The sequence below is a fragment of the Watersipora subatra genome, chromosome 9, assembly GCF_963576615.1.
Source record: "Watersipora subatra chromosome 9, tzWatSuba1.1, whole genome shotgun sequence".
NCBI lineage: Eukaryota > Metazoa > Bryozoa > Gymnolaemata > Cheilostomatida > Watersiporidae > Watersipora > Watersipora subatra.
Genome location: NC_088716.1, coordinates 11166183 through 11192305, shown reverse-complemented (window position 1 = coordinate 11192305; position 26123 = coordinate 11166183). Strand labels below are relative to the sequence as shown.

At 35.1% G+C, this 26123-nt stretch overlaps 2 protein-coding genes across 2 annotated transcripts; one reads left to right on the top strand and one right to left on the bottom strand.

The window, feature by feature from the left end:
• The first annotated feature begins 29 nt into the window (after window positions 1-29).
• On the top strand, window positions 30-7577 carry LOC137404539 (uncharacterized). The gene is made up of 6 exons (XM_068090763.1): window positions 30-39; window positions 352-550; window positions 773-930; window positions 2821-2971; window positions 3263-3406; window positions 7128-7577. Exons 2-6 carry the CDS (start codon window positions 365-367, stop codon window positions 7302-7304), a joined length of 816 nt encoding a protein of 271 aa, XP_067946864.1. The 5' UTR covers window positions 30-39; window positions 352-364; the 3' UTR covers window positions 7305-7577.
• A 7309-nt stretch (window positions 7578-14886) lies between these two features.
• LOC137403643 (nuclear receptor subfamily 2 group E member 1-like) lies at window positions 14887-24566 on the bottom strand. Its single transcript, XM_068089623.1, has 9 exons — window positions 24443-24566; window positions 23954-24035; window positions 23589-23607; window positions 22990-23134; window positions 20293-20458; window positions 19510-19684; window positions 18989-19226; window positions 17652-17801; window positions 14887-15610 (listed from the first exon to the last, which is right to left on the bottom strand). The coding sequence occupies exons 1-9, from the start codon at window positions 24504-24506 to the stop codon at window positions 15339-15341; spliced, it is 1311 nt and encodes a 436-aa protein (XP_067945724.1). The 5' UTR covers window positions 24507-24566; the 3' UTR covers window positions 14887-15338.
• Window positions 24567-26123: the final 1557 nt, after the last annotated feature.

Genomic DNA, 26123 nt, shown 5'->3' with positions numbered 1-26123 from the left:
AATTACGAATGTAGTTTTCTAAGCTTGTTTATACGGCGGGTTAGTTAAATCGGTTTTGTCGATAGTATAGATAGTCCAGTATAGAAGCTTTGTATATTTAACTTCGCAGACACCTAGCAATTTGTGTTATTTTAATTTCTAGATCGTTAAACTATTTATCTATAACGAAAAACACTATTTTGGTTTGTGATGACGACCTAGAATATTTATAAGAATACCAATTTTTGCAAGGGCTTTGTTCACCCTGTACAACGTTAAGCATTGCTGTTTAGCTTGTAATTACTGCTAGTTTAGAGTTACATGCATTTTTAGCAGGGAATTGGTTGTAATTTATGGTTACTATTTTTGAAGACGAAACAGAAGAATGGTAGTGATGACAAGCTTTGGAGAAAATATACCCGCCGAGAAATATGCTCCCCAACCACACCATTCAAGTCTATTCTGTCCTGATCCCAACTTGGGGCTTACTCCAGAGCGCTCTCCCTCCCATGTTGTTCACAAAAAATCAGTTCGATTCATAAGTCCTGCAAAATCGAGAGCTAAGCGTAAGGTTGGCAAATGAAGTTGTTTAGCTATTTCAACCTAATAGGTTAATTACGTGACTTGAAAATATCTAACCTCTGAAATTATAAACATTTTCTGATTATTGCTACAGATTTTATTCATCTATTTGGTGCACCCTGCACAAAATACTACTAGTTACAATGTACTGTATCAACTAATCAATTTTTTTTAAAGAAACAAACATGGCTAGCATCGTTTCTTGTTTCAGGTTTTGCTACCAGGAAAAGAAAACACAAGTTTTGCAAGTATAGATTTACCACTGGAATCCATAGAGTTGCCAAAAGCACAAAAAACTAAAACTAAAAAGAAAGCTCTTATTAAAGTGGTGCGAGAGGATAACCCAGTGCAATCTTCTGAGCTTTCCCAGTAAGTTACGTTCTGCTTTCAAGGGAAAGTAGAATACATGTAGGTTGTATGCCATTTCTCTTGGCTTCTCTGGTAATGAACTTGTTAGACTAAGCAACAAACCTGATTTGTAGGTGACAATGGTTTCTGGGAGTTGGTTACAATATATTACTTAATTTTGTGACCTGTTTACTCATTGTTTGTTTGTTTGTTTCGTGACCTGTTTAGCTGTTGCAACGATTTTATTGGTGTAGAATATGGGTTTAGACAATGGTGCAGTTATGTTAATGTTGCATAAGTTACCTGCAGGGCAAGTAGAATATTCGTGATATAGTAAAATGCTGTGAATGAGGTGCAGAATATGACAGAAAGGTATGACAGAATACAACGTTTATATAGCACATGTAATATATCTAATACAGTATATGGCAAATGATATTTACGATGTATAATAAATAACAAGCTGAATGATAGCTACCACCCTCATTCAGCTTGTTTAAATCAATATTATAACATAAAGTATTATTCAAAATGGTTTTCTTTATTAACATTTTAATTGACAACTACTGCTTTTGTAATTGACGAATGAGAAATAATATTTGTATATTTAATTTGCTGAAATGAATCTAAATGGTCCTCATCCTAGATTACAATTTTCATTGTAATTCCTTCTATCTGCAACAAGCTTTATTTTAGGTTAAAAGTACATGTACTCACAGAGTGGTCATTAATTCAATGGGATTTTGGATTCAGCGTGAAATTTTTAGAAATTATTAAGTGCAGTATGGATGTCATTTTGTAGGCCTTTCATTTTGTATGCCTTTGTCATGGATGCCTTTTATTTTGTATTAGAGTAGCAATTTGTTTAAATGTTTTCGACTTTTACTATTCACTTTACAATATTTTGTACAATTAATGAAACGACTAGAATGTTGGGCATAAAGCCATAGAACCCATAGCATTTAGTTTATTAGTCTGATGCTCTAATCGACTGAGCTAAATAGCCTTAGAATAATTATGCCAAACAGAGATTGAATATGGTTTTGTAAAAGAAAAAGATGGACATACAGACAGACAAACAGGCAATAGTAAATAATAACATAAAGTGTATATCCAGTACAGCTGATGCTATTGAATGTATAACCGATAGTTTTCCCAACCTTTACTATAATAAAAACTGTGTCAGTCTGTTCTAAGCCATGGTTAAAGGAAAAAGGATTGCGTCATACGGGTTTCGAACTCACGAAATTCGATCAAATAGTCAGACACCCTCACAGCCTACTACACTCACGCTCCCTGTCGATCAACCACTTTCTAATGTTTGCGAACAATTGGGCTCATAGTTAATCTCTGACACTCATGACGATCTCTCGTGGCACTTGAGATTGCCATCAGAGTTGAAAAAAATCATCATATATATAAAATCATGATAAATAAAACAAACAGATTTTTTTTATTTAAATCAGATTTTTTTGATTGAAATCGAATTTTTTTTAAAACATCAATCGCCAGCTTTTTTCCGTAATCGCTAACATAATATTATTTTATTTTGTTGAAGTGTGCCACATGAAAACATTAGCAACATAACAAAACAACTTTGCATCACTTTAATTTATTAAAAGATGTTTTTATTTTAATTTTGACCAAGTTGTGCAGTTCATATTCACAGTAGACACTCTATAAATCCCATTTTTTGCGGGTCAGTCTTTGAGATGAGAAAGTTTTGAAAAAAAAATCATCAAACATGATTTTTTAGGGTGATTTTAATCGGCCAACCCTGATTGTTAGTGTATTACTGTATAATAGATCACACAAACATTCATTTTTTTGTCGAGTTGTTGGCATATCTAGATTGTAGCAGATTGAATGTACAGTGTATAGAAGGTAACTGACAGCATTTTATACATTGAGGTGTGACAAGTTAGAAAAGCCAGAACTGCATACAACTCTACATCTGGCCAAAGATATTCTTCATCTGCAGACCACCAATATTGACCTTGTGGAGGCTGTCAAGCACCGACTCACCGTGTCAGAGCCTGATCGCTCTAATGTCAAGCAAAAGGTGGGTGGGCTATCTTGTAGCAGATCTTGGTAGTTCGAGAGCAGCAACTGCATGTTAAAAATGTGAACATAGATGGTTAGTGCATTTTTGGCGTGGTTTTGTATTTTAACTTAACCAAAATAATTAAAAGCTGTAACAAAATGAGTTTTACTTTTTTCTTTATCTGTTATGCTCTATTTGTTACATGCACGGTTTTAAGTTTTGTTATAAAATGTTGCAAAGCTTGTAGGCTTCAGTACACTTGCAGATTTCAATGCTATGGTATTTGATTATCGAATATGTATTTGCCAGGCATTTGCCAAGCTCAATGAGCGTCCAAAGTCACCTAGCGCATACAGCCAGGTTGTGTCTGTAAATGTACCTGCAGAGTCTGTGATTCAGCAAACTGAGAAGGCGCTAAACAAATCTGTGAAGCCTCCACCACAACGGCCTAAAGTGAGTAGTGATTGTTGACTAGGAGTTGTTTACTCTTGGCTACATAAACATGCAACTTTTATTATTATTATTAATTGTATGAATGAAGTTGTTTTATGCTGGTTATAAATATCAGTATTTTTAAATTCATCAATAAAACTTATACACCGGTTTAAAGTACAATTCATTCAGCAAAATATCGAACCATAAAGATTTATTTAAAAAACCTGAGGAGATCGATCAGCCGACGTCACGGTAGCGGTGCATCTTAAGCTCAATATTCAACTTGCTGTAAGGCAGTGTTTCTCAATCATTTTCCGTTGCGCAGCCTCTCTCTCGCCGAGACCACTATTCCATCGTTTTTTGACGTCATCACCCTGTTTGCACATGCGCTCGTCCACGAAAAAGCCGCCATCTTTGTAGAAAACGATCGTCATTCTCTTGATTAATAGTATTTTTCGGTGTTGTTTTGATACTAAAATAAAAAATTTGCAAACAAAAGCATTGTTTGCAATAATTAATTGCAGAAGCTTCGTGTTTTTAACGATAAAAGTTGTCCATAAAGATGGAAGACAACGATAGAATGACATCACGAAAAAAGGAAGGATAGTATCATTTATCTGTAAAATTGTTATAAATACACGTCTGCTTCGAAAATACCCGAGTAAAAACTAAACTAAAAAAACTAAAGAAACTAAAAAAACTTTTATTAAAACTGAAGAGAAGAAAAAAATAAGGACTGACCTACAACAAAGAATACCTTAAATAAATAATAATAATAAATAATAATAAATAATAATAATAATAAATAATAATAATAAATAATAATAAATAATAATAATAATAAATAATAATAATAAATACCTGTAAACAAAAAACATTTAATACTTAATACTCCTGTTCTGTGTGCAGTGCGCGTGTCTAGTGCAAACATTTCTCTGCACCACAGAACGAATGCTCCCTGTACACACTCCGACAATGAGAGCGCAACATTTCTCTAAATTGTAGAGAAGATGCAGTTGCACATTATTCTAGGACAGCACAAAAATAAAAAGCATGTTTTTCGAAGTCAAATGCAACCACCTTGATGCAGCCCCACTCACCTTCCTGGGGCCCACACCATTATTTGAGAAGCGTTGTCGTAAGGCAACTTACTTATCCTTACTTTCTGTAACATCTGGTTTTTCTGGAGTTGTGTGTTCAGTTGTTTCTATAAGGAGCTGGGTTTTGGCACAGCAAATTGTTAACATTAATAAATTATCCCTGAAAGAGTTTTTATGCTACTGTTGGTTCCATACCACCTCACAGTCTTTTATGAACATGACTTAATAGAATAATATCGTAATATACTTTATATAGCAATATTGCAATAAAATATGCATTTTCCTAACGCTCAGCATCCCACTAGTGGTAAGTTATGAAGTATTGTGTTAAATCTCTAAATTATACTTTTGTGTGTTTTCTAGCCTGTTTTTGATGGACTCCATATGCTCTGCTGCTATCACCTTTTAGGACTCCCACTATATAGTTTCAGATTATCTGCCCGTGTCATCTTGCTGGTTTTCTTTTCTCACATTGTGGCATGATATGCTATACCTCGTTAGGTTATAGCGATATATTGTAAGAGATGGCAACGTAATATTACCATCCTGAAGTTATAGTGATATATTGTCAGTAATTATGGTTGTATGTGGTCAACCATAGGGTCGGGTGATGTGTCTATGTCAGTCATTGACAAGGTCAATCAGAATGTTAACATTCATCTATCTTCTTGCTTAATGCAAAACACCTGCCACCACATGCCCTCGTCTTGGTTGTTATGTCGGAGACCCAGCGGTTGGTGCAGAGGTGCAGGCTTATTTCTCATCATTCATTGAGGCTTTTAAATTTTCTGTTGTGGAGATTTCAGTTTACTTCATGCTTCATACTACTTTCAACTTAATTCATACTTACTTATGCTGTAGTACAGCATAAGATTTTTAAAGTATGCCATTTTATTAGTTCTAGGTATTCTTTTTGGAGTTGCTTTCTCTCTTTATTATTGTAGGACACGTTAGTATTTCCCTCCGTTGTTTTATCTGTGTCTCATGTTTACTGATGCTGATAAGTTTGATATAAACTGCAGAGGAGGTTTATCCAATCAGAATTTAGCAAGTTTGAGTGTTTTATAACAGGATATGGAAGAAAGACTAAAATTTCAATGTCTTAAATTCCGGTCGCTGTATTTTAAAATGTTTTGATAGCAAACTGATTGCAGGCAACATCTTGTCTAGGTAGCATCATATCTAGGCAGCGCCGTGTCTAGGCAGCGCCGTTTCTAGGCAGCGCCGTGTTTAGGCAGCATCATGTCTAAGCAGCGTCATGTCTAGGCAGCGTCGTGTCTAGGCAGCTCCATTTCTAGGCAGCGCCGTGTCTAGGCAGCGTCATGTTTAGGCAGCTGCCATAATATGTCTTCTGGCCACGTTTTATATTTTTGTATAATAAAGCATCATTTTTAAACAGTTTCCTTTATTCGGATATTTGAAAAAAAAAAATTTAACAAATTTGATGTGTACTAGTTGTGAAAAAGCAATTCACTGAAAACATATGATAATACATCTGAGTTTAGGTTAAAACCCTTACTATGTTTTGTATCCATCCAGCAATATATAATATACTGCTCAATTGTAGCAAATGTGTTCATGAATCTGTGAATAGGTTATTGCTATTTTTAGTCATGAATTTGAATATGATTGTTCAACTGTTCCATAATTATTTAAATATTTGTAAAAGGCAGCGCATAAAGGTAACAAGTTTATTAGGGTATGTAGATGCATTTACATCTATTTTCTAAATTAAAAAGGTGTTTTTAATGCCCAGCTAATAATTTGGAAAATGCTCAACATTATGTTAGCATTGAACGGCGTGTAACTTATGTTACTTTTTCAAGAAGTTTTCTTAAAGTGTTTAAAGTTTCACTTTTGACTTTTAGCGCCGAGTGATTTGTTCCTCTATAGTTATCAATCGCTACCCATGCCTCTAAGCCTGCATTTTTATGCTAATCAGCAAACCGCATGACCTACGCCCGGGAGCTGCGGCACATTGGAAAACACTGCATTTCACGCTGAGCTGGCGAAATTGGTGCTTGATTGTCATTAGAAGCAATGAAGCTGTTTGTCTGACCACTAATGGTGTATAATTTAGGATCTCCCCAATCATGATGCCTAATTACTCTCATATAATCTGATCGTTGACAAATGCGAATTTTTTAATAGGAAAATTATCATGTAGGTTTTTATTTGTTTGTGAGTTGTTTGTCTCCTGGTTAACTTTGTGGTTTCGTGTTTGTCAAACAGTAGCAAGTCATCTCTCCGATTGACTGTCTACCAGCCGCCGTGTCATTTCCTTTTTTAACTTATTGTTTAAATGCCAGAAGTCTTTGACTGCTGTGGAGACGCGACTGCAATGCTGCGGGGTGCGCCCCGGTCAAGAGGCAACCTTCAACAAAGGTTTTATGCAGATTTCCTTCCGATAAGTTAGATGCTATTTATAGAGCGCAAGAGTTTCCTTTTGTCCAACATTTCTTGTGGCTTTGCAGGACTCGTCCTCCGGTTATTTCTCTCGTACTTTTTATTGTTTGGAATGTGCAGTTTAATTGAAACCGTTTCGGGCAAGAATATTTAAGTTTAAAATGTGAATTTGCATTTTTGCTTAGAGGCTATTGAGATAAATTCAGAAAATTACAACGTTTTTCTCCTTTCAGCCCGCAGCTGAGAAACCATCGCTAGACAAGCTCTTTAGGCCGGACTTGGCATTCCACCATTGCGTCTCATTTGACCAGCACGGCTATCAACCACGATCTCTTGCTCTCACATTGCCCTCCATTGATCAGGCAGCTTTGGAGCATCACGAGAAGGTGACTCTTTGGGAAAAGAAGTGAGGAATGTGAGACGTTTTAGTGCTTAGACTTTTAAATTCTATAGAACTCAATTCTGTAATTCGTTAACTCGTTTTATCAACCATTTGTGTTTGATTTTTTACTGTTTTAAACTATTATTATAGTGTGAACATGGATGTCTACTCCTATAGGTTTGCTGTATGTTTATTTATATTGCTTTAGAGGTCTCTGCTAGACATTCACGATATTTATTATTGCATCATCATTATTTTTAGTCCAGAAAAGTTGTTAAATAAAGCTGTTTGTTTTATCGTCTTACTGGCTTATCATTGCTCGCTTCTGAATTTGAGCATAGCTTTGATTGCATCATCATGGAATGTCATATATGGTGATGACATCACTTATTTCAAGAATGTTTATGTTGTGCTTGGTAACAACAAATGACTGAATAATGAAGTGGTTTGACATCGTCTTAGCTTCAGGTTGGAACAAAGGCTATTTAATTTTTACTTCTTGTAATTGCTGGATTAAAAATTATCAGTTTTCCCATCTACCCTTAACTCTGGCTCATTCAGACCATTCGACTTGCCAAAATATCAATACTGTTAGAATAGTGGTTCCTAATGTGGGTTTGGTTGAACGATAGGGGTTTGATGAGTTAGTCTCAGGGTTTCAGCAGAGGTCCCTCAAAGGCAACAGCAGAAGTCACACTAATTTGCAAGGTCAGGTCTTTATGAAAAGATATGTGATTTCTTGTGAGTTTACGAATTTTCTTTTGTTCTTCGTACATAGTAATGTTAACACGCAGTTCATTTTGTGCACCAGTAAAATATATAACACGCCTCCAATATGAAAAAAAACATGTTTAATTTTTAATAAAAGTTGTTTCAGTGAAAGTGCAAATGAGAATTGAGTGTGAGAATGAGGTGGAATTCAGTACGCCCAACAAAGCTAAGAACCTCTGTATTAAAAGTATCATCAGGAAAGAGAAATGCATTCTATGTAGAAATGACCTGATTGAAAATACAAAAATCTATACCCGTTCACAAACGATCATTAAAAGCTAATTGGATCTTGTTTTACAGAGTTGATTCATATTTTTTGTTATGAAAATAAAATGTTTTAAAAATAAAAAATAAAATTTTCTGTTATAAAATAGGCACCTATTTACTTACTATTATTTAAAAAACTATTAAAGTAAAATTTAGTACATTGCTAGCAGATGCAAGTATAAGACTGTATTCTTGGCTTGTGATTGGTTGTCACCATTGAAACGGACACTTCCATTGGAGTCTAACATTTAAATCCTACTCAAGCATGAAAAGTGTTTGTAGAATTTATTGGCCACTCTACTTAGCTGTGAATATGAATATTTTGTCAATAAAAAAATTAATTAAATATTCCTATCTGAGTGATACAGCCTTTAAGTTTACTTTGTTTGTAAAATAAATACTAGAAGCCATTTAGTTGCATAATCCTCTGTTTTATCACTGTAGTTAAACATGTGCAAAATCTAAACTTTTTATCATAATTTCTAACTAGCCCTAAAAACTAAATTTAATTCTTGTTGAATTTTGCAACGATTAAGTGTTTGTTTCTCTAACAATTATCATCATTTCTGATTAAAATTCACTTGTCTTTTTGCTTCGAAGCATTGATGAGTAATTGTTAGTATATACTTCAGTCATTTTTAGTGATTATTAAAATTGGTTGTTGCACCTGTGTAAGAGCAAGTGAGATGTTCTGTAGGGTTGTACTACAAGTGGATCGGTAGGAAACAGGAAACAGGTTTTTTTTTTAAAATGTGATGGAGTCATGTGAGCAGCAAACAAGGACATATAAATTTATTTGTTTTTATTTTGAACAAAGGCTATTTAATTTTTATTTCTTGTAATTGCTGGATTAAAAATTATCAGTTTTTCCATCTACCCTTAACTCTGGCTCATTCAGACCATTCAACTTGCCAAAATACCAATACTGTTAGAGTAGTGGTTCCTAACGTGGGTTTGGTTGAACGATAGGGGTTTGATGAGTTGGTCTCAGGGTTTCAGCAGAAGTCCCTCAAAGGCAACAGCAGAAGTCACACTAATTTGCAAGGTCATATCTGTATGAAAAGATATGTGATTTCCTGTAAGTTTACGCATTTTCTTTTGTTCTTCGTACATGGTAATGTTAACGGGCAGTTCATTTTGTACACCAGTAAAATATATAACATTTGTAACATAATATATGTAACATTTATATAAGTTTTGATCTTAATTTGATTTCACCGTTAATGCCAATACAAGCCTATCAGGCCAGTGAAAAAGATTGAATGAGATACTAATAATTATCATAGGTCAGATCTCTATTTTTAGGAAACGCTTTGAAATGGAACATTGTGCTCATCAGCAAAATTAATTTCACTTTAAATAACACATCAAATTTTTCCTTGTTATTGTTAGTAGCTCAAAAGACTCTTATCTACCACGGCGCTAGCGTTTCTCTTTTGTAAAGAAGGCATTTCATAGTTTAAGAAAACCATAGAATATTATATTTGATGACTCTCTAGAAAGTGCTAAATATACATTCTTTTATAGTGATACTGACTGGTTCTAAATGTTTAGCTTATAAAAAGTTTCTAGATGATGAACTAGAAATCGGTTCAAGTGTTTAAAACTTAAAATATCAGCTGGTAGTAAAGATGATGAAAGCTACGAATGCGAGCGGCGGCCAGTTTAAAATGGTGTGTTGTAAAATGGAAAAACTTATTGAAAATTAATGATGGTGAGAGATTATAATAAGCTGATAGCTTAGTAAACAAAAAGAAAATTTAATGAAATAAGCATATTTATTAGGATAAGTATATTTATTAGGATGTGTGTATTTGTTAGGATATGTGTAATTATTAAAGTGCATTTATTAGGATAGGTGTATCTATTAGGATAAGTGTATTTATTAAGATTAGTGTATTTATTAGGATAAGAGTATTTATTAGGATAAGAGTATTTATTAGGATTAGTGTATTTATTAGGATAAGAGTATTTATTAGGATAAGTGTATTTATTAGGATAAGAGTATTTACCTAAGCGTATTGCGAGCACTGTAGCACTTTCAAGTTTAAGCTTCTCTCTGTAGATTAGTGAAATTCCATTTATTAAACTCAAATCTCACTTTAAATTTGAAAAAAAATTTGAACGAGTCAAAAGCTAAAGTAAGCGAATATTTTTGAATTTGTAATGACTTATCTTACTCATGGAAAGATTACGTCAAGGTCACTGCACGCAGTTTCCTAACTGTGTCAGCTTACTTCTGGTTCACATGCTTTTTAAATGTGAAATGAGTGCATGGTACCTACAAATAGGTAAATATAAATAAGTACATAAATAATTCAAACTTTTGTACCTTGTGAACGAAAACATCATGACGAGTTTTCTGAGAATTATGATATGAAAATTAATCAGTTTTGTTATGAATTTTATCTTTTATTCATAAAATAACACACAACAAGTGCAGCTCAGCGAGCTCAAAGGCAATCCAGTGCCTCCATATTCACTACTAATTGCTAGCCTGAAACTATCCAAGTATTCAATAGAAATCAGGGCTGGGTTCCGCACCTTGTCCTCCACAGCTATAGTAGGAACGCCGCAGAGTCAAACTGAGTAAATAGCCTATGTTGATGTTTTATGATGAAGAATTTGACTTGATGAAGAGGCAGGGTGTGATCAGGGAGTTTGACCTGGCTGTACCCTCTCACCTCACTCTCTTTCCATGCCCTTCGGTGCAACCTTTTATCACTGCTCGTTCACTTTTTGCAGAGGAATAAAGAAAATTGATTCATGGGTAATTAATATCCTTCTATTTTGCCGACTCATGCATAAACATCAGTATCGCTATGTGAACCAGTCGATGCATTTGTCAGTGACGCATGCTTAGCTTGATTTTCTTCGCGTTTCCTTCACTTAGCAGGCGTACGTCCCCACCTTATATAAGCGATCCGACACTGTGATTCTACCGTCTGTCAGTGAGTTCATAGTAAGCACCTTAACAATGTCTTTTGTAAAAAACATAACACAAGAAAAATGATTTTTCCGTTTGATCTACTGTGGAAAATGTGGAAGAATGAACATCGTATAAGACAATGGGTTTTATTACTCTGCACCCTTAATTCTTTTGTTTGTAGCTTGAGTTCCTTTGCCCCTTTGTGCGCTCGAGTAGAATCGTCACACCATATTTACTGCATCAATTTTTAAACTGATGCTGCAATTGGCTTTGCAGCTGTTCTTACACTGTCACATTTCATAAAAACCACGCCTTGCTAGAGGAAAACAGCCAAACTACATGCCAGCAGTGGCCAGGTGTTATAATGCTTGTCCTTTCTCAACAAATGAACAAAGACGTGACAGCGCTCAAGTTACATAAATATTCTTTTTATCTTAATTGACTGAAAAATTGGTCAGCTACCTGAACTAAAAAACAGCTTCAACCGCTACAATCTCAAAGTACATGAATGCATCAACTATATAGTGTAACTTCGATATATGTATTACTTTATTGCTAATAATTGTATTTCAAACAAAAATGTTTTTCAAATTATGCCATACAATATTAATTAAAGAAAAAAGAAAAAAAAGGCAACAGTTAGCCACTAAAATTGATCCTGTCGTTTTGTCATCTCCAATCTTGTCATCTTCCGTAAAATCGTCATACTGAAGAACAAATATACATGCAGAGGGTAATTAAAAAGTCTCATAAAAGATTAGTGTATACACATGTTCATCTCTTAACTATCAGTTTGGTAGACAGACTCTTCAAAAGCGCTGGAACAATCTTTGCTCCAAAAAAAGCGAAGTTCCGTGACGTTAAGAAGTTCTAATGTGAGGGAAGATTTATAAGACTCCCTGCGACTTATTTAATGTACAAAAGCAGGCCAACTTCAGCAGACTCCGTTGCCAATCTTACACTTTTCCTTTTTGGTATAAATGTGCCAAAATCTATCTGATTAGAAACTTGAAAAATTCGTCTTCGCATGCGTTAAGGATAATCGTCGTCAGTGAAACAATTTGCATTGAAACTAAAAGAAATTTTGAGCATCGCCGGGTTTAACTCTTTTTGTAAAACCTGACCTACAACTGTGATGCCTATTTTTAATTTTGAGTCAGGAAGTGAATAATTGGTGAAAAGCCAAAGGCTGTTAATGCAAGGTCATATTAGTAACCTCTGAGACGGAACCCATAGATCAATGTTCATCTATCGCTGACCTCCTCTGGCAGCTATTAATCAATAGTGATTAACATTCTTCTCCTAAATCTACAGTCAAACACAATCAAGCGTTTTGACTTGCATATCTCATGACCTCTGCTGCCTGGCCAGGGTATGACCTCAGGTAGCTGATGACAAGACATGTCTAGTCTGACAATTAAAAGGAATAGATGCTGGGTGACTCTGACATTAGCAGTATAACTGACAATAACTCTTCTGGACTAAAAATAAGGACGATGCAATGAAAAATAGCATGACTAGTAGGCACTTATCAGTGAATATAAAATAAATAAACATACAGCACACCTATAGGAGTAAACACCTATGTTTGCACTATAATAATAATAATAATAGTTTTAATTAGTAAAAAATCAAACACAAATGGTTGGTAAAACGAGTTAACTAATTACAGAATTGAGTTCTATAGAATTTAAAAGTCTAAGCACTAAAAGTGTCTCATATTCCTCACTTCTTTTCCCAAAGAGTCACCTTCTCGTGATGCTCCAAAGCTGCCTGATCAATGGAGGGCAATGTGAGAGCAAAAGATCGTGGTTGATAATCGCGCTTGTCAAATGAGAAGCAACGGTGGAATGCCAAGTCCGGCCTAAAGTGCTTGTCTAGCGATAGTTTCTCAGCTGCGGACTGAAAGGAGAAAAATGGTGTAATTTTCTGAATTTATCTCAATAGCCTCTACGCAAAAATGCTAATTCACACGGTTTTGAAGCGAGTTCCTTCACTATAGCATAAAAATGCAACGTCTTACTTCAATTGGATAAAACGTATCTTGCATGCTGTCCAAATTTGACTTCGTGTCTGTCAAAGTGTATTTGTTTACTAATTTATAATTTATTTAGCAAAATGTTTCCTAAAAATACAACAGCATGGAATTAAATTTATGGTGATATCTTGTACAAACTATTTTCTGTTGTTTTACATAGCTAAAAACACTGTTATAAGGTAGTCACTAGACGACTTGTTTCTAAAAGTAAAAATCCCCTTTAAAGATGAACTTACACAAAATGTTAGTAGATTTTTATCAGAAAGTATTAATATTTTTCTATCATTTACGATTGTTTTTGATTTTTGAGTTGATCTGACTGCCAGGATGTTTCAAGATTAAAATCATCAAAATAGATCGCAGTTAGAACGCTCAGATCAAGCAAAAGAATGACTATGTCGTCTATTAAAACGCTCACAAGGAAAATACATGCTGAAATAACGTCTATAATTGCTATCGTTGCTATAGTTTATATTAGCTATTGCAGCTTTCATGTTGCAATGTTACGTGTGTCTATTCTATTAGTATTGTTACAACTATAGACATCATAATCGTACTTTCACTTGATATGAGCATTTTAACCGTTTTATCCGTATTTGCTTTTGATTGTTTAAATAAAATTTCAAATATAGCTTCAGGTACATTTCTATAGATGTTTCAAATGATTTTAAGATAAATTAGGTTGGTTAAAAATTGTCCCGCTTTCCCTCTAAATACTGAGTAAACATATATAGGTAAATACACGATGCCGACGAGACTACATATTTATCACTTATAAACAATATACACAACCACTGACTTCATTTTTGAAGAATTCTGGGCATTTCTTTTTTGTCTGAGCATTTTAACGAAGTCTAACCATTTTAGCAAGCTTTGTTGATTTTAATCTAAAAACATCCTTGGCAGTCAGGTCACCTCCAAAATCAAAAACAATTGTAAATGATAAAAAATACCGATACTTTCTGATAAAATCTACTAGTTTTCTGTAAGTTCATCTTTAAAATTTTTAATTTTTAATTTTTAAATTTTGTTGCAAGTCAACCTTTAAAGGTTGACTTGCAACAAAATTCACATTACAGTTATTTGGTATCAAAAGATTCACCATGTCTTATCCTGTTGTGTTGTAGGTGCCAAATATGTGGAAATGTGATTACAAGCTCTTAAAAGCTCAAAAACGAAATTTGATTGGAGAAAATCGTAGATTGGAATCTGTTTATTTCTCTGACGTAGTCATGACAGTTTGGTTGTCTTGTCACATAATGTTCTTACGTGAATTGAAAGGCAAATAAAAAGCTTAATATAAAACTTATTGTAGCACTAGTTTATGACAAACACTGCGGGTTTTACCGAAGACCCCGTATCAAATATAGATGCTCGCTACTTTGCAGTTTTGTTTCAGCTTGATCTAATCATTAAGTGGTAATCTGATCATGTGACCCAATACTTCGCAAATAATTTTTGCAGCATTGTTTAATTACCACAGGTGACCAACAGGCTCATCTTGATTATCAGACAAAGATTCACCATGTCTTTCGTTAAATGAAAACAAGTATGTCTCGGGCGGCATGGAAGAATACCAGATAAACCAGGATTACTATTGTTCATATTTATATTTAGATCTTGATAAGTCAAGAGAAATAACAATAACTGCTGCAACAACAATAATAATAATATATGATATTGATATACATACTACAACATAAAAATAGCATAACAAAAATATCGTCATGTCAACAGAAAAGAATTTTGCACATATGCCTCTAACATATATGAGTACATATTTTGTTGAAATGTTTCTCCATAGAAGCGGTCTAGCAGACAGGAAGCAACATTAATTCAATGTATTTTATTACAAATATATTTCGACTTGCTAATAAGAATAAGTATAATATTATATAAATTAATAATTTATAATATCGTATTGAGATCCAAAAACTCCAAAGATAACAGCTTTTCTAGCTAAGAACTCTAATACCTAATGTCTTTAAAAGAGACCACTAGCCAATAAGTGCGTCAGCGAGTGCTGCCTTCATGAGGTGTGCCAGCGAGTGATGCTTTCATAAGATATCTTGTGATTTGTAAATGTCTCTCAGCAGTCGGTCCATCGGAATAGAGCCTATGGAATTCCTGAAGAAGATTTCTTCAATCGTTGAGGAGTTGATAGCTTTTAGCGCTGGAAGCATTAGCAGTAGTTTGCCAAATCTAGAAGGTTGGGACGGATAGGTTGCCGCGATGTACTTGCTCAGAGATAGCTGGGCTTGATCTTGTAATGATGTGATGGTAGAAACATCTTGAATAGTTTTCTGCTCGCTATGTCCTTTTTCAAAGGCTAAAACAAACAACAAACATTATATATGTTATTTTTACTCCGTAAATTATTAACTATAGCGTGTTTTTTTAGCATATGTGCTTTTCAATATGGCTGCTAAGCATTCCCGTCTTCCTATGTGCTTGGAAAATTAATTTGCTATACAGGAAAAGTATTTTACCAAATAAACTTCCAAACTTTAGACCCAAAATAATGCATAAAACAATTTTTAAAAAGCTATATCAAGCCAAGACTTTGACGTCTTCGGCATCGCAAGTAAAATGTAGCCTAGTAATTTAAGAGTCGCCTTAGACGACGAGTAATTCGAAACGATCTGAACTTGACTCTGGGCAGGAGGTGTGAACGCTGCTGCAAGGCCTCGTGTACAAATAAGTGCAGCGAGTCCGTACAAAGAGCATTGTGTTCAGGAAGCGTTTGAGAGTTGACTTTAGTCACCCCTGACTCATATGTATGTCAACAGAGTTTTGATTTACTGTTTGGTTAGAGAAAAACAGATGACAGCTAGGATCATGCAGCACACCTGCGCCTCTTGTCAACCGTTATGGATGAAAAGATGAAACTTTACAATCGGACATGATCTGCGGTAGCTATACTATTTGGTCTTATTTAACGTCTCACTTTGATTGGAATTCTGCTATTGATTCTTTAGACTGAGATCATCGGCTACAGCAAACATTTGATGGGGGCGAGTGCTCTTTGTATCATAGCAATCGCTACTGTTTACAATACGCTAATTAAAAGCTGTGCACTTGCTGAGTATTGGCTTGACCACAAAAATTGAAATGAAGTTGGATGGAGCATGTCAAATACAATAAAAAGTATTTCTCCATTTTTTTAATCCACTTGTTAATTGACTTATTAGCACCTGCAGCTTCTGTTAAAGTGGCTGCCTTGGATAAAGCAGCATGGCACAAAAATCACTTATCTATACAATTAAACCAAAAAAGAGCATTTATGGCCTGTACTCTTGTCTTATCAGCCTATCACATTTTAATCAGAGTTTTAGCGATTTACTGTATGCGTTTCCATATTTGTCTCCAGTTTAAATATTAAATTGTTTGTTGAATATAAAACATAATAGGGTGAGCGGGGCATACCGAGGGACCGGGAAGGTATTTGTCGTAGTGCATTCACGTGGCTAGAAGTCAGATGAATCAACAATGGAAAGTACCCGCTCACTGGACACTCGGTGCAAGTCAGATCGTCACATCAAAGGGCTCATTCACATTCCATCGCTCGATACTAATTCGTGTTCTTGTAAGAATAGAATGAGTTGACTTTCCCTCTCGATCGCTGTGCTTGCTTATTTACTTTGCTACGTTGAAAAACAAGACTCGGAGAGAGGTTTAGGTACTTTGGTAATTGGGGTATTTCGCTAGAGAAAAAAGGGGCCGGTATGAAAGAGAGGATGTTGTCTTTTGTTACTAATAATTTGTTTGTTCATAAATCAATAGGTATGATCATCCGGTGTGACTCTCAGATGCACAGCTGTGTATCAATGCAAGCAATTAGTTTGAAGAAAAAAGGAAACACCTTTTGCACGAACTCTGTACTCCGTTGCGTTCACTAAAACAATGATATATAAGCTATCATCCTTCACACCTGGATTGCCCGAGTGTTCGCAATTGAATATTGGGAGGGGTATCAGTCTGTAAATCACCCTTGGTTACTATCAGCTGATTGAAAATTAGCTATATGTGACCTGTGATTTTCAGCTTTTCGAATGCACTCAGTGACTGTTGGACGATGTTAGAAAATCATGGTTGTCAATTATGCATTTCAAAATCATTTCTTTTACAAATCGCTGCTGGGGGATTGGCGGCAGCAACAGGCCATTCCTCAACCTGAGATTGGATGAGAAACTTTTTAGATGAGCTGGCGAAGTTGTGAGAGTGAATTTTACTAAAAGTTGCAATTTTTTATGTATCGAAACGAAGCCTCTATACGTTCACAGTTTTCAGGAACTTTTACATTTGAAAGCTAAATATTAATTGTTTTTAGCTTCTGTTAGTTTTGGTATATAAATTGGCCAAGTTTTTACCTGTCTTTAGAATGATGATTCCTTTGAGACACGCGTACTCCGTAGGGTCAACACTCATGGCCTTGAACTTTCCTATTAGTTCTTTTAACCCTTTGAGATCTGTCAAGGTTTGCTGATATTTGGGATCTTCACTTTCTAGTTTGTTCAGACCTAAACAAATATAAGCCTTTAGGTCTCTTTCTCACTTCCTTAAAATTGGATGAAGTTTTAAACTTGACATTCAAACCATGACGAACCAAAGTTGAAAAGATTGGTACCATAATGTTATGATATAGGAAGTTAGTTGAAATGGCGTAACCTATTTGAACTAGAATTCGTGATCAGCTCAATTTAATAGAAAGCTGCTGGATGACATTGTGATGTTGTCTCACACGGATTAGCGAATAGGATTGAAAATTAATTTCATGTCAAGAGAGTTATACATAGTAAAGAGCTCTAAGGTATCTGTCAAACTGTGCAGTTGTTATCTGTAATTTTCAAATGACAGTTGAATTAGTTAATTGAGAGGTCGTAAGAATACCAATTAGGTAGAGAAGATGAACAAGCTATCACGAATCTAATCAAATATACTGCAAATGAAGTATGTTTGATGCTCAATATAATGTCATCCAACCTTGGTGGGTCGCATGACATGCAATTTGTTATCAAACCTCAGCCTAAACATTCAATACATTTTTCTATTCCTGCTCACTGCTTGTAGTGTACGATAAATGGCTAAAACAACAACAGTGTGCAATACAGTGTGCAAAAGATGTTCGAAAAAAAGTGAGTGAACGTTTTTATATAAATCTAACCACAAATTGGTCCCTTGAGGTGAAAACGCGAGTCATCCAGTTAAATTCTTTGTTGTCACATGCGTGAGCCAAACATTTGGTCTCTGAACACCAATAAGTTGAAGAGGCAGTCAAAGAATTGTTTATTCCTGACAGTTACAACCTCGCAGCGGAGTTCATCATGAAATCATGGAAATATGTAAAGCTAACAGCTGCTGTCGCTTAGTAAGATAATAAAAACAAACTGTCATAGCTTTTTGATAACTGAAATGTTTTCATTAGGGTAAAAGAATGCTCTAGGAGATACCTTTGCTGTTTCATGGGACCTCGCTAAAATGCTCTAGGAGAAACCCAAGATGGTACCAAAACCGGAATCAATACGAGCAAACAATTAAGATAATCATAATATATCATATGTTAATAAAAAGTTAAGTCAGCAGATCCGGGTTTGGTGCATCAGAAAAGCAGACACGGATCTAGATGAAGCCAATTAAAATCCATTTTCATAATAATTGTTTCTTCGTTTTACCGAGTCCTCTAATCATGACGAGTAAAAGGATTTACCTGCGTGACTCATAAGTGGTGCTATGTCCAATGGCATTTGAAACTGGCACGCTCCGAGTACGAAGAGCTCTCGCCACCCCTCCTCCAGAAGAGTTAGCTGGTCTTGGTATGGCAGGCTAAGAAATGCTGGTATGGACTTCATCCATTTAACACTCATGAACAGGATCCTAGCGGCAGCCTCGCACAGCGCCTCTGGCCGAGTGCTCAAAAAGCTCTGCATCAACTCTTCTCGAGAGATCTATATAAAAACACAAACCTCTTCATCTAAAATACTGCGCAAGAATTGAAATGAAAGATCTCTTGATCCACCATTTTTTAATTCAATAGATGTAAAAATTTTGGGCTAGGTGCTCGAACAGTTTCATGGCAAATCTCTGTTCAAACTACGTTAACATCTATGAATTAATTGTATATTTATAATAAAAGCCATCGCAGAGATCTATAACAACAGAACCAAATGTAGACACAGATAGACCTAAGCACTTAAAACCATAGGCTTCTATAAATCCATAGAGACGTACGTTAGGTTGAGCCATGGTATGCTGGAGACTCATCATTCTGTTAGCCAATGCAATGTTACTCAATATGGCAGCCTCAGGAGCGCAGATGGACGGAGGGGGTGGATTCAACACGGAGATCAGCTCGGGTGGGGATAGACTATTAATAGCTCCTGGTACCTGATCCATTCCATACGAACTGCAAGACAGGAGTTTTTATTTAAAAAATGATAACTCTGGTGACATCTAACAAGCATTGGCATTTGACTTGAAATTGACAAGCTTAGCAGTAAACTGATTCTCAGGTAGCTTGTATGTAAATTTATGAGAAGTGTTAAGATCTAGGGAGTTAATAAATAACTTTCATTATTTTTTTTAACCTAATGTTGCGTAAGTATCATAGAAAAGGTGACCATAAGATAGCAGGTGCCAATCGGTCAGCAGTCATCGTCTCCCCAAGGTTCTATCACTGCACTAACAGAATGAGGGGGAGTAGATACATTCTGTAACCAATGGCTTTATCTGGAACCTTGGGACCAATCACCATTAGTTAATTCCAACCACCTGTTTTTACATGTCAAGTCGAGGGAGTTTGTAGAATAAAACTGCAGACTACAAGCTTTTTAAAGCAACCAATAAAACCTGTTAAAATAGACATATTTATAACCATGCTGTCAGTGCTAAATATATCAGTTGTGTAATTGGTGTACTTTTGTGTGTATTATAATTATAGATATCCGTCATTGTCAACTGATAATTGTAAGAACTATTCGTATCATCAATATTAAAAATGAAGCTTGCGCTGACCTTGGCAGAGGGCCAGGGTTGAGGTACATGTGGGTCGGAAGAGACCTCGGTGGGGTGAAGGATGTCGCTGAAGAAATGGCGGACGCTAGTTCAGATGTTTCTCTCAAATACATAGCCACTTGTCGTCGTATCGTCGAGTTTCTTGGCCCTCTCTCGTGCTGAACAGCTACAAATGATAAAAATTCTACAGCTTTGATAATCTTATTACTTGCAGATGTGATATGAAAATTCGATTTTGAATAAATTTTTTATCACACCTGAGCATAAATTTATTAGCCCAACGTTCTATCCTTAGTCATCGTATGTTTGTGATATCACCACTGTTCATTTAGCCAATCAAAAGCCACCTACATAAGCTATCAAATTATGGGTGGCTTGCAGCGCTCAGAGTTATTCTTCGTGTTTGTCCAATTACACCTCATTTCCAGCGTAAAAAAGGAATCACAATTTGCAGTAAATTTGTGATTAATCCAATCAGGTTGCGTTAGCTAGCCTTAGAATAAAAAAAGAAATTCCAGCGCAGCGATGACGGAACGCCTGATTGCCACCTCATTAGCTTCAGCTTGAAAACCTCCCGAGTGACTTCTTATCTGGCTGCGCTCAGGGCACCCGTGGTACACACGGTGTGTCAGAAGTCACAATGAGTACAGCACTTGGCTGACCTGTGCATTTCTTTCGTGTTCGCTGACTCCGCTTAATCGACTGAAAACTGTTTGTAAAATATCTGCTCTGGTATTTAATTAATAATGGTTTCTAGAGAGCGAAAGAGAACTGCCAGAAGCCGTCAATTAATCACGTCTGCTGATTACGAAAGTTGTTTGAAGTAACTGGAGTATTAGCATAAACGATACTAGTTTAGTTGTCATTTTTTAATAAAAAGCAAAAAAAGGTTTTCCCATGACAGGTCTTGAACTTCCACCTTCACAACAACTACATAACAGCCAGCATACCTGCCATGCTAATTGATTCAAAAGATCCTGTGATTTGCCATTCGACAGCAAACTTAGAATTTAAATAAATATAGCCGACACGCTCTGGTAAAATCTTTTGTCATTATTACACAAAAATATAACTTTTTTAAAAATATAATATAAATATAATAATAATATAACTATATAATTATTACACAAAACCAAATTTTTTTTACTCCATTATTTAAGTCGATTTTATGCTATAAAAACAGATTGAAAAAAGCATTGCGACAGCAATTGAAGCATTGCGTGACATTAAAGTAGAAATCAGCGCAAAGTAGTGTGTTTGTTTGACACTTGAATAGCCATCAAGTCAATTTACAAGCTACTTCTCTCAACAAGCTCTAGTTTGTGGTTGCTAATCGTTCGACAACAAAAGGAAAATTAACTTTTAAGTGTTAATATATAACGTTGATTTTAATAATTTCTAGATTTGATTGTGTGGCTTGACGTCGTACACAAAAGAAGCAGGCTTAGCCGTGTGCACAATTGTGAAAAGCTGTCTGCAACTGCACCCAGTGGCTCCGTCTCCTTTCACACTATCCCAACATAAACTCGCCTAGTAAATTTATTACTTCGTTTTCAATATTTCATGCCCATGAAAGCTATTTAATAGTTTTTAAAAAAATTGGCCCTTGACAACATGCAGCATGTATTTTGCATACCTGTTGTGTCATTAAATCACTTCTTAATAAATGACACCTTCAACAACCTGCTGCTCAATGCCATAAGTAAAGGCAAAGAAAGTGACACCCCTTTGCAGTGGGTGTGAGTGCATATAGGTGTAATTATTTGCCATTTCTATCAAACACATGCAATAGCCTGTCAGAGATACTTGACCACCAAGTATGCAATAAAGGTGGCCTGGCATAAGCTGTCTAATAGGTGTTATATTTTACATTTTACTTTCACGCTATTCTTTATTGCTGATGGAGGAGAGGGCCTCTTCACGTTTGGCAGCATATTGTCAAGAGTGTTAAGGGTCTGCCCGCGGATATAGAGAATGGCACGACTCTCGGGAGCTTTGATTATTTGTGAATGAACATAACTGATGTCTGTTCATTGTTCACAATCTGTTTCATTTTTTTGACTGTTCTCCACCATTTGAATAATTCATTATATCGCTGCTTAAGAGCATGAGAAATTGCTGTCGATGGTGCTGGTAGAAACGCATCAACAATTCATTTTCGTGTGAACGAAGTAGAAAAGATGATGGAAGGAGAGTGGATAATTGTAATCAAGTGGGATATAAGTAGTTGTCTTCTTTGTTTATAAAAATGTTAAGAATTGTAATATCAACCATTAAAGTGGTTCAGTAAGGCGCAGACATATTATCAACAAGGATGGCGTTAACTATTGCCTTCGGGGCACCTTCTCTCCATGTCAGACAAGTAGTGACACTAAAGTCATGAGGCTTCATAAACGAGATTGGCACTAAAGAGTGTGTGGGAAACATTCCAACTTTTTTCACGTAGCCTTTCTAAAGATGTTAGTTTGGAACTTTCGACAATGAAACAATGAAAATTTTCTGACAAGATTTTTAACTATTCTTTAAAATTTGTAAAAACAAATAAAATTCTGTTTAAAATATTTCCATTTTGCTAATAATCTTGAGGGATCCTTGAAGGCAATCAAATCATTAACAAATCGTTTTGATATTAAAAACATGTACAAAAAAATATTTTATTATTGTTTTGTGTTTTAGCAATATATTGTGTTGTCTTACCATCTTTGTTCATGCCAGCATCAGTACATTTGGTGAGACGACAAGCTCGGCATTGGTTTCTGTGGGTCTTATCAACAGTACAAAGTTTCCCTCCAGCACCATTTTGACTTTTACAGATATATTGCCTGTTTCGTCTTATTGACCTCTAGAAGAAAACAAACATTTTTTATTGCTACAATAATATTTTTGTCATAATATGCTATATTACATAATTATATTATATCATTATATTAAATAAAATGTAATATATTAATTTATATACTTATTTTTTATATATATTATGTTATATTGTATCCTTATATTATACCATATAAAATGTAATATAAAATATAATTATTTATTTGGCAATGCTAACTGCCACCCAAGCTGCATGTTTAACAAGAATACATAAAGCTTATTTGGCAAATTGCCAATTTTATCTGTTAATAATAATATTTTACATATATTTTAACACAATAAAATATATTTAATAGGTCAAACTTTAAATACAATTAATAACAAATTAAAATATAGCTAAAATTAATTTGCAAAAAAAGTATTAAATGATTTAATTAAAAAATATCATGTTACAATGTATTGACTTATTTGTTTATGCTTACCTTGAAAAATCCAGCACATCTACAAAAAAAAATGGAAGTGGTGAGCATGCTATCATTAAAAGCAAATACCTCTCATATATTACTAAAAATATACACGACTCATCAATTTAGATATGAAAATAACTGCGTAAACTATTTAGATTTTGAAAAAACAAACTTGTTGAGGGCCTTATGTTAGCGCTTTTTATGCATTCAAAAACTAGACATTGCGTATTTTATGATTCTTACAAACTAACTGCCTGACTATCTAATATTACTGCTATACTTTTTACAGACTGAAAATTTGTAGTTATCATTTTCTAGCATTTACTAAGAAAATGACCAAAAACCGTGCAAGTAAAACAAGAAAACATTAGACTGCTCACCCGTCACAAGCGTATATTCCATAGTGTTTGCCTGAGCTATGGTCATTGCACACTCTGCAAGGAATATCCATGAGGATCCTACCTGTAACCATACGTTTTATCAGTTAGCATCTACACACCCAACCTTTTTTGACTTTTCTAACGGAGAGCTTAAGCGTCAGCGATGCTGCTCGTTATTACCATTTGTTTAAAAGCCATCACGAAGTCTTAATATCGATTCGTAGCTTCTTGCTTTTCTATCGCAGGCTTTGATGCCGCAGCTCAGAAGTCATCAGAAAGAGTGTAAAGCTAATGACATACCCAACAAGTGGCTGATTCAATCGCGCTAAAGATTAGTTTTTCGTGTCATCTTGCGTAACTTTTGCCATCAAAGACAAAAATTCATTTAGTATACAACTCATTAGCAGTAAAACCAATTATGTTGTACCTAATGCTGAATTAAAATAAAATTTGATTTCTAGCGAGCAAACGAGCAAGTTTAATACCTACCTGAGGAGTTGGGCTGTAATTTGTTAATCATGCTCGGTCTGTTTTCGGAAACTGTAGCAGTCATTCTAGGAGGTGACGACTCACGAGGCTCTTCCTATGTCCGAGTTGACTTGAATGCGACTGCGGAGACAATTAGAAGCTCCACGGTGTGACAAAACTTATATATGTGCGTGTGGCGTGTTGTGTAGATTGACTGCGCAGCGCCTCACAAAAGCTCTTAGAAAGTTATTCATTCAGAGCTGATGAATTAAAAAGCTGTTGTGCCTATAATTGCTGTGTTTTGATTAGACCAATAAGCGCCCAGCTTTTGCCTTTTATTTACAAAGCTATGAAATGCAGCGGCTAAGATCTTCAACATTTTCTCTAGGCTTTTGGTTGAAGTGCTGTCATGAAATAGTGAACAAGAAAACAATGTTTTTCATCAAAGGTAATCGCTTAAAAAGAAATATCTAGGTTAATACAAAAAATCATAAAAACTCATTTAGTGGGACATCAACAAAAATGAAAAGCTACAGTCATAGATTTTGCTTCTATTAATGTTTCCCACTCATTGTGAACCCGCTGCTGCCAGCAATATCTTGCACTAACAGTGGCATGATGGTTGAAGCAAAAAAGCACTTTTGGTTGGGCACCCTTCAAAACACCACCAATGATTCTTGTGAGATTTGAACCACAGTCCTACTGATTATGAGACTGCACCACAGCCACTGAACCGTGTCGGCTTCAATATGTCATTCACTAAAACAAAAATTTGGGCACTTTTCCATAGATTAAAGCATTATAAAATAGGTTTTGATTTGTTACTGTAGCAAAAGCGGTGAGATTATTTTTCCACGCCAACTGCTTCTGAGAATTTTTCTTACCAACTGTATATAAGCCAGAGCAATCAAGTTTGATTGCAAGTTATCAAGTTTTAACAATTTTAAACAGAAATATTTTACTTTAGAGTGAGCACAAATAAAGTTGTTTATAACGTTGATGCAGCTTGTCAGTTTGCCAAATACTTTGGAAAACATCAATTCGTTGTGAGCAGTAAACAACTCCTGCACATACCTTTGGTTTCAAGCAATCTATCAATGAATACAAAGAATTTTAAGCCTCACAACTAGTATGCCAGAGAGTGTAGAAGATGTCTTTGCCTCAACAAAGAAATCAAGCGTTTTTGTTTAATAATATTGTAAACATAGTTCAAATGTTCAACACTCCCTTAATCACAAAGGTACCTGCAGAGCTTGCCACAAATATGTACCTGCAGAGCTTGCCACAATATATGTTTACTGGTGTTAGCCGTTATATTTAAAGGATTTTTTTAAAAAAAAGGTTGGATGGAGGGAACATATAGAATGTTTTGCTTCAGATTTGTTGCAGAAAAACTTACAACTCCTCTTTGTCTAAGGAAAGAGCAGCAAAAAAACTTCCTTTCAAATTTAATAAAGCTAAAATGCACATGCAGCAAAATATTATTAAAAACTGTTCACATACCATTAATCAGGTTTTAATAGAGCTAACTTCTACAGTATTTTTTATTAAACTTTGTTAAAATACTACACAAAATTAAAAATAAAAACTCTTTGCTGAAGATAGGCAAGCTGTTTATACTTACGTCAAATGTTCATATAAAATACGTTTACTCACAAAATGCTGTTTGCCAACTCAGCTAAAGAAATCACAACTTCCTAAC